At 41.8% G+C, this 8,945-nt stretch overlaps 1 protein-coding gene across 2 annotated transcripts; it reads right to left on the bottom strand.

The window, feature by feature from the left end:
- Window positions 1-423: 423 nt before the first annotated feature.
- SMUG1 (single-strand-selective monofunctional uracil-DNA glycosylase 1) lies at window positions 424-8,711 on the bottom strand. Of its 2 annotated transcripts, none has more exons than XM_063444804.1 (3): window positions 8,636-8,711; window positions 3,741-4,026; window positions 424-1,076 (listed from the first exon to the last, which is right to left on the bottom strand). In XM_063444804.1, the coding sequence occupies exons 2-3, from the start codon at window positions 4,002-4,004 to the stop codon at window positions 549-551; spliced, it is 792 nt and encodes a 263-aa protein (XP_063300874.1). In that variant the 5' UTR covers window positions 4,005-4,026; window positions 8,636-8,711; the 3' UTR covers window positions 424-548. The 2 variants fall into 2 exon arrangements, with proteins under 2 accessions (XP_063300874.1, XP_063300873.1); XM_063444803.1 differs by having other exon boundaries at window positions 8,631-8,698.
- Window positions 8,712-8,945: the final 234 nt, after the last annotated feature.

Below are 8,945 nucleotides of genomic sequence, written 5' to 3'. Positions count from 1 at the left end.
GCACAGCATATGGCATCGTTGGAAATAAAAACACCTGCTACCCATGAGTCAGTCTCTCCCACCACATAGTGGTTGTTAGGATAGTACTGCAGTACAGCACAAGAAGGAAATAGCTACATATACTGGATATATAGAGATTAGGTAAATTTGCATACAAATTCACAATTCAGAGCAGAAAACTCACAGATTTTTACCAAAACTTTTTACATCCAACTTCATCTTGTTTTTCCCATTTAGACTAAGAATACCAGTCAGTATTGATTCAAGAAGAAATATTTTGCCATACAAAACCCAACACATAACAATGTATTATCAATGCTAAACAAAGAAACCTGAACATTTCAGAAAGGTTTATCTTTTTGAGCTCATTAATTAAAAAAAAATATATATATATATATAAAATTATTTTTTCAGTCTCACATACAGCTTGTAAATTGGTTGCATATGAATAAACCAAGCCTGATTATAGCTATTTAGTTTTTTTTTACCAGGCATGGCCTACTGTAGTGTATCGGGATGCAATTCAGCTTGCATTATGGGTGAGCCCTTCAATTAGAGAATAAAGTCAAAACACCAAGTTCTTGTAGCTGTGCCATGGCCACACTGTTCCATCCTTTGTTAGCTTGGGGATTCCTGGGGGATGGATGCATTATACACTTTACTTCCACCTCAATCCCCTCAGCTGCCAAAGCTTTTTTTGCTCGTTGTTCTGAGAATCTGCCCACTCCAATAACCATTTTAACCCCAAGAGTCTTGATTACTTGACAGAGGAATTCATCACAGATATCCAGCAGCTTGTCCCTCTGTTGTTTTGGGAGGTCTGAGGGAGTCAGGTTCTTCCCTGACTGGTTCATGAAGATGAGCGGGCAGTGGTTGTGCACAAAGCAGTGTTGGAAAAAAATTTCAGGTCGTCCACAGAGGGATTTGAAGAAACCCCAAAAGCGGGCACCACTAACCTCTCTATTGGGACATTCAAACCCAAGGATAGGTCTTTTCGGATGCTCTGACTGTGGCTTAGAGACTTCACCTTCAATACACAACCAGTTCCGCACATGGCTAACTTCCCCAAAGGGAACCTTTGATGGAGACAACAAAAAGTAAGAAAAATAGAAAATTAGTTCAGCATCTACCTTAAAAATAAAAAAATAAATAGTTATACTAATGCCTTCATCAGTGCTTGAACCTTCCTTAATCAACATCTATGGTCCGTTCCTTGGGAAATACTAAATTCTACTTCAATGTATATACTGATGAATCTAGATCATAAATGATCAGTTGTTTGTGAAAACTGTGATCAGTTGTTTGTTAGAACCACTTGTATACAGTTCTAGAGTGGGTAAGGAACTCCATGTGGTGTCAGCTATAGCAAATTAAGGTAGGGGTATTGCTATATCAGGAGTTTATTGAAGCTCTCCAGCAGATAAACCAGCATCAAAAAATATAATTCCAGAAGATCACAATTATAGTTTATCAGACGCCACAAGCTACCTAGTCCTGCTACAAAAATAAAGAGTAAACACAAATAAGGTAATCAAATAAAACTGTTAAATTTTTTCATCTATAGTGGAGTATAATATAGAGGTACAAGGGCGTGTGCACAATATGCATACATACTCTTCATCAAATATTATGATTCTTAACGTATTAAAGAAACACTCCCACCACTTGTAACAGCTTGATCGCATTGAAGTTGGGGTCCTGAGTGTCCAGGTGCCATCTTATCTGCAGGGGTTAAACTGTTTAGCGTAAATTTATTCCTGAAGTTGGGTATCTGATGCCCAACAAAGCTGTCCCTGGCTTCCTTCCTCTTTGAAGTATAAGGAAGGTTTAGCCGGGCATACCTTCTGTTTCACTCAATGGGAGGTGCCATTCTCAGGTTATCAACAGCTGTCTGGCTAAAACTCTCTCATACTGCGGAGACAAGGAGGAACGAAGCCGAGGGGTAGCAGCGTTATGCGCGAGACCCCCAATTTCTGGGTTAAACCACTGCAAGAAATATACCATTTCTCACTACTGAGTCTGTCACTGACTGCCCATCTAAACTTTCCTCACACTCAGTTGCTAAACAATTTAACCCCAGAAGTTAAGACAATTTTTTTCTGACAATGCTTTCAATTTATCAATCTTTCTGTTGCTTTTCCCTCCAGAAAACACATTTTTAAATTATTTTTTTCTCCTGCCACTATAAGTTTTACTGCATAAAATGACAGAATCCAGGCAGAGAAGAGCAGGCACTCTTTAGACTACTTTTAGAATAACAACTTAAAATGTACACTATAGTCACCAGAACAACTACAGCTTATTGTATTTTTTTCTGGTGAGTATAATCATTCCCTTCAGGCCTTTTGCAGTAAACGTGGTCTTTTCAAAAGGCAGTGTTTACATTACAGCCTAGGGGTACCTCCACTGGCCACTCTTCATATGGCTGCAAGAGGTGCTTCCTGGGGCAGTGCTGCAGTGTGTAGCACTGCCATTTATTGTCTCTACTCTCTGCATGGAGACACTGAACATTCCTCATAGAGATGCATTGATTCAATGCATCGCTATGAGGACATGCTGGTTGGCCAGGGCTGTGTTTGGTTTGTGCTGGCTCTGCCCCTAATTTGCCTCCTTGACACACTCAGCCAATCCAATTTCCTATGGGAAAGCATTGTGATTGGCTTTCTCAATACTTCTGATGATGTCAGCCAAGCAGGCAATCAGGGGCAGAGCCAGCAGCAGCAGACAAGAATAAAATTATGATTTTACTATATTTCGGGGGCAAACCGAGCGGGGACCAGGTTGTAGATGGTGGTTTTAACCCTATAGTGTTCCTTTAATAAATACAGACAGATTAGATACAGAAATAAATAACACTTTTTTTTTAGATCACATTTATATATTTCCCTATTTGTTTTAGGTCTCCTATGTTTGCTTTCTCTATGCTGCCAGGTGCAAAGTCTTACAAAAATGATTGACAGGGAGTTAAAATGGAAGTGCCCAGTTACAGGATAGAGAGGTGTGGATTTATATACTTGATTATATTTTTCACACCTGCAAATACATATTTGTTAAATAAAGAAATAGATAACATGATATTAAAAATCCTGGGAAATGTCAGCTGCCCTTTAAAAGAACATTTTATACAACAAACCCTATTACACATTTATTTCTGTTTTTCCTTGTAACGCCTGTAGACATGTCAGCTACAAGAGGTTTTAGCGATATAGTTTACAGCTTAACATTGTACCGTGTAGCGATCTCCTTTTTAGATTAGGGTATGATGATGCAATCTGGCATGGCCTCAACATCATCATAGAACTTAATGAAGGAGTAGCACGGAGAGGTGTAACCAATTATCACAGCCAGCAAGACTACCTGACCTTTTTCATAAAGTGTCACTTCCCCCACTCCCAGTCAGTCTTTCCATCTGCTATTAGTGGATATAATTTGCTCTGGAGTTGCTGTCTCCCTGTCAGATAATGGTATTAACAAAAGCGGTGTTCTAAATAACTGGGGCAGTGTTGACAGAGCAATGCTCTGCAGGTGGATTGCAGGAACAGTGTTAATGGAGTATATGCTGGCAGATTTATAACAAATATGATCAGATACAAAACACATTGCTGTACCAGAGATGAGTTAATGAAAGAGATTGAAACCTCTCTGACTGAAATACTGTGTGCAAGCTCTTCCAACAGGGTTATAATTAATTAATTATAAAATAAAAATCAATCACTCACTGCTCAACAAACAAATCTTACCCCTGTCTGGGCCATGCCGAACGGTCCTGGATTCATCCCTAAAAAGAGAACATCCTTCTTTGACTGGCAGTATGTCCGCACATACTTCTCGTGTGGGTCCCAGGCATACAAGAGTGGATTATAAACATACTTAACAGGGTCCTGAAATTGAAGTTCTGCCAGCTTTAAATTCAACTCCTGTTCTATCTGTAGAAAGCTATTGGCAATATCTTGATCAGGATAGAAGCTGGTGGGTACACCACATTCAAGTGGTGAGACAAACATTTCCTCTCCTTTATTTTGGCACCTGGAAAAAGAAATCCAAAAAGCATGCTCAAGTTTTTTTATTTTATAAGACAGGTATATCAAGAATGGTGTAAGAATGGAAAAGCATAGCTTTAAATATTATTTTTAGTAATATAATACATATATAATTTACAAATATATTATATAAAAATATATTATTTACCAATATTTTTTTAGAACTGAAAAAATAAAAATAAAAGTAAAAAGAGCAAAAAAAAAAAAGTGTGAAGCATTCAACGACCTCTCATGGACAAACAAACAAACAACTATGCATCAACATGTGGCTATTCAGCTATGGTTGGGCTGGTTTTATTCCTCAATTCATTTGCCAAATAACCATAGAGTTTTTTTCCCCATTTACTGTGTTCTCTCTCTCCTAATAAAATATGAACCAAGAAAAAAACCGGGCACACATTGGGTATAATACCAGGATATTTATTTTAAAGCTCTAGTGATTCTATCTTTTGTTGAATACATCTTGTATTATCCACAGCAAACATTTTGTAGAGTTGGATGCTGTGGAGCATGGGTATTGTAGTTCATTTAACCAAATTATATCTATATTTTAGCCACACTCAAGTGAAAATGTACTCCATCAAGTTGATATCAATGGAGCGGGAAAGAAACGTGTGAACTATCATTGTCAGATGTGTGTGTGCTGTTCAGAGGTCAGATACAAATAAGCGTATCACACTTTATGTGAATTTAGGTCTTTAGCAGAAAAGTGAAATATGGATCTTAACAGGAACCAACAAAATAGAAGAAATACCAGGAACACATAGGATAGAATACCAGGCAGATATAGTGAGGTATAAAGGGTATTGCTTCGGTTACTAAGAGCCTTTGTCAAGCTTGCATCATGCAGAGTGCCACTGTGAATTGTGAGTCTGTCATATTCCTCTTTTACTAAATACCCCAGCCTGCCACACAGACTGAGACTTTGACAGGACCATTTTGCCGGCTCAAAGCGCATGCACACAATCAGAGCAAGCAAGGGTAGAGGAAGAAGGAGGGAACGCAGAAATCTAAACAGATGGGATCGGGAATGATACAGATCCAGGAGGGATTTATACTTTAACGTTGTGAATACACTTTTTGTTGGTAATGCGGAGAGTGCTCATTTATTTATATAAAATGTGAAATGAAAGCCCTTTTGTTCTTCTGAACAAAATTATATATAATAAGTGTGAGTGCACTTAATATGAGAGAGGTAAATTATGGTTGAACAGGCATATAGCTTAAATTCCAAGTATTTCCAGAAACACTATAGTGTCAGGAACACAATCATATATACCTGGCACTATAGTGGTAAGAAATCACTGTTTAGGTTCCCAGCACCCATTGCCTTCCTTTAAAAAGGTCATTTTTACAGCGCTGCACCGTCTTGCCATAGCTAGTCCCATCTCTGTGGCGGAGATCATCAAATTTGACAATCTCAGCCAGTCCAATGCTTTCCTATAGTAAGCATTGGGAGGCTATTGCACAAGCACAGAAAAATGCAGCGCTTATCAACTCTGTATAGATATGCACAGAATCAATGCATCTCTCTGGGTTACATTTAGCTTCTCCATGCAGCACAGTCCCAGGAAGTAGAGTGAATGCCCCTAGATGTGTTACTAGGCAGTAATGTGAACACTGCCTTTTCTTGAAAAGGTAGTGTTTACATTAAAAAGCCTGCAGGGACTGACTATACTCACAAGAACAACTACATTAAGCTGTGGATGTTCTGGTGACTATAGTGTCTCTTTAAGGGGTTAAGGTTCAATGAAAAGATCAGCAGATAACTTCTAATGTAAATACACTGTGCTGTTAGATCTGTTGTGCCGTGAAAAATGCTTAATTGAACTAAAGTTGATTTGGTGCTTAGAGTATACCCTTATGCAGTAATAGCCTTCGCATGGGTAGTTGCAAAATAATTAATACCAATACATGCACACTTTTAATTTATTTATTTAGCTTTATTTTTTACTTTTGTGTATGTATATGCAACCATTTAATTAAAGTTGCTCTGTCACTCTAAAACATTAGTATTTCATAAAGACCAGATCTTCATAAAATAATCTGTGACAGGTGTAAGATATATTGAGACAAAGTAGGGTCTATTCAGTCTCTGTATTTTTCCTCTGCCTGACAAAAGAGGGGTGTTAACCTTTAGTCAAGCTTCTCATTTCCCCTAGCCATCAACAGTGACAGCTATAGGGAAATAAAGCTTTTTCTATAACCTCAATGCTGTACTCTTGCGCATGAAGAAGAGCGGCAGGAAGAGGCCGGCGCAGCCCACAAAGGACATTTTCAGATAAATAGAGCTCACCTTTCCCTGCCTCAATGGTCATCGGACCCCCCCGGCAGCAATATCATCATAAAGGGTCTTTAAAAATTATGCAGATGGTGACGGAGCCACTTAAATTGTATGGGACATTAACCCCTTAAGGACCAAACTTCTGGAATAAAAGGAAATCATGACATGTCACACGTCATGTGTCCTTAAGGCAGGGCTCAACAAATCCCAGGAGCCAGGTCGCTATGGCGACTAAATTTTTTGCCAGGGCGCCTGGGATTTGTCAACTTTTTATCTAAAAGACCTGGCTGGGCAAATAATGGAGCCGGCCGTCCAACCGCGGGAGCATGTTGACGGCCGGCTGAGTGAGCGTTGCAGCTGGCCGCCCTGGGCTTCGTGGAAGCGGCCGGCTGAGTGAGCGTTGCAGCCGGCCACCCTGGGCTTCATGGAGGCAGCTCGCTGAGTGAGAGTTGGAGCCGGCCGCCCTGCGCTTTATGGAGGCGGCAGGCTCAGTGGAGCATCAAGGCGGAGGCTGGGGCAGCGTGCGAGGGAGCAGTGGTCTTCCAGCGGCTCCTCTCTGCTCCCTTGCGCTGTGTAATGATGCCGGGAGCCTGAATATGATGTCATTCCGGCCCCGGCATCACATGGAGCAGACAGGAGCTGCATGGTAGATTACTGCTTCCTCTCACACAGGAAGAGAGAGCAGCCCCACTAGACCCCAGGGAACGTCCACTCAACTCTCCCAAAAGGTAGGGAGGCAGGGTGGATAAAAAAAATTAAATTTAAGTTTGTGTTTGAGAAAGTGTATGTGTGTATGTCAATGTGTGTGCATGCGCCTCTACCAGTGTGTGTGTTTGTGTGTATGCCTCTATCAGTGTGTGTGTGTGTGTGCGCCTATGCCTCTGTCAGTGTGTGTGTGCCTATGACTCTGTCAGTGTGTGTGTGCCTATGACTCTGTCAGTGTGTGTGTGCCTATGACTCTGTCAGTGTGCCTATGCTTCTGTCAGTGTGTGTGTGTGTGTGTGTGTGTGCCTATGCTTCTGTCAGTGTGTGCGTGTGTGCCTATGCCTCTGTCAGTGTGTGCCTGTGCCTCTGTCAGTGTGTGCGTGTGCCTCTGTCAGTGTGTGCCTGTGCCTCTGTCAGTGTGTGTGTGCCTGTGCCTCTGTCAGTGTGTGTGTGCCTCTGTCGGTGTGCCTGTGCCTCTGTCGGTGTGCCTGTGCCTCTGTCGGTGTGCCTCTGTCAGTGTGCTCATGCCTATGCTTCTGTCAGTGTGCATATGCCCCTGTCAGTGTGCTCATGCCTATGCTTCTGTCAGTGTGCCTATGCCTCTGTCAGTGTATGTGTGCATATGTCTGTCAGAGAGTGTGCGTTTGTTTAAGTACCAGCGATCACGATTGGTGTTTTTATTCACCCTTTTTTCCCCACGCTGCGCAGGTTTTGCCGTGGCTTGTCCCGCCTTCATTGCCGAGTCCATCAATCTTTTTGATCTCAGCTAAGCAAATGCTTTCCCATAGGAAAGCATTGGGAGGATATTGTGCATGTTCTGTATGGGTAACATTCAGCGCGTCCATGCAGAACACTGACACAGGACTCTCTGGTGGCCGTCTGAGTGACAGCCACTAGAGGTCTTAGCAGGCAGCAATGTAAGCACTGCCTTTTATCTGAAAATGCAGCGTTTACATTGAAAAGGCTACAGGAACAGGCTACAGGCACACAGAACCACTACATTAAGCTGTAGTGGTTCTGATGAGTATAGTGCCCCTTTAAAAAAAAAAAAAAAAAACTGGCTCCTAACTTTTTTTAGCTGGCTCCTAGAATCTAAGCAAATTTGTCAAGCCCTGCCTTAAGGGGTTAAAGAGACAGCCTGTTCTTTGCAAGAGAAAGGGTTAAGGATTTTACATGCAGGTGAGTTTAGCATAAATGCTGTATTGACTTTTCAGGACTTTAGTAGCCCACCCACTCCCAGCAGAGAACCTATTTAAGCAAGATACTATACATCTTTCCAGAGGAACATTTTAGCAGCACAGCAGCCTTGTGGCTGGTAAGGTATAATGGGAGTTGTAGTCCTGCAACAACTGAGGATTGTAAACTAGACTATTTGCTGAGCATATCTGCATTTTACAACTAATCAGCACGCTGACTCCTTAGTTAACCAGAATGTACATTGTGCTCAACCTAATAACAATGGGTTGTTTCCTGCAGCCAGTGGGCAGTATCTGTCATTCATATTTAAACATGAAAAACACAGCCACAATCTGTCTAATAATACACAGTAAATATGCATTGTCCCATCCCATGCCAGTCCAGGCTATCCACACACTCTGTACCTTACACTTTCTAGCCCTACTCGCTTCTTCCGGGTCTGGAGCTCCTTTTACCACCGGCCTGACGGTCCTACCACGTCACGAAGAAAGGAGCCTAGTCGGATCATGTGACTGCTCTTGTCACGTGATTCTAAGAGCTGCCCCTGCTCGATGCTGGAGGGCGGGAAGGAGGGAGCATGCTGAGATTCCCTATCCTGAGCAACTAGCACTGCCTGGCTCCCCCCATCCTGAGCAGCTAGCACTGCCTGGCTCCTGTATGGTACATCAAGCCACTTATTACAATGGACTTCTGCTGGTGGAGGGGCATTGGGAAGAAAC

The sequence above is a fragment of the Pelobates fuscus genome, chromosome 1 (genome assembly GCF_036172605.1).
Source record: "Pelobates fuscus isolate aPelFus1 chromosome 1, aPelFus1.pri, whole genome shotgun sequence".
Taxonomy (NCBI): domain Eukaryota; kingdom Metazoa; phylum Chordata; class Amphibia; order Anura; family Pelobatidae; genus Pelobates; species Pelobates fuscus.
The sequence above is the reverse complement of the archived record's forward strand: the minus strand, read 5'-3'. Positions and strand labels throughout refer to the sequence as shown.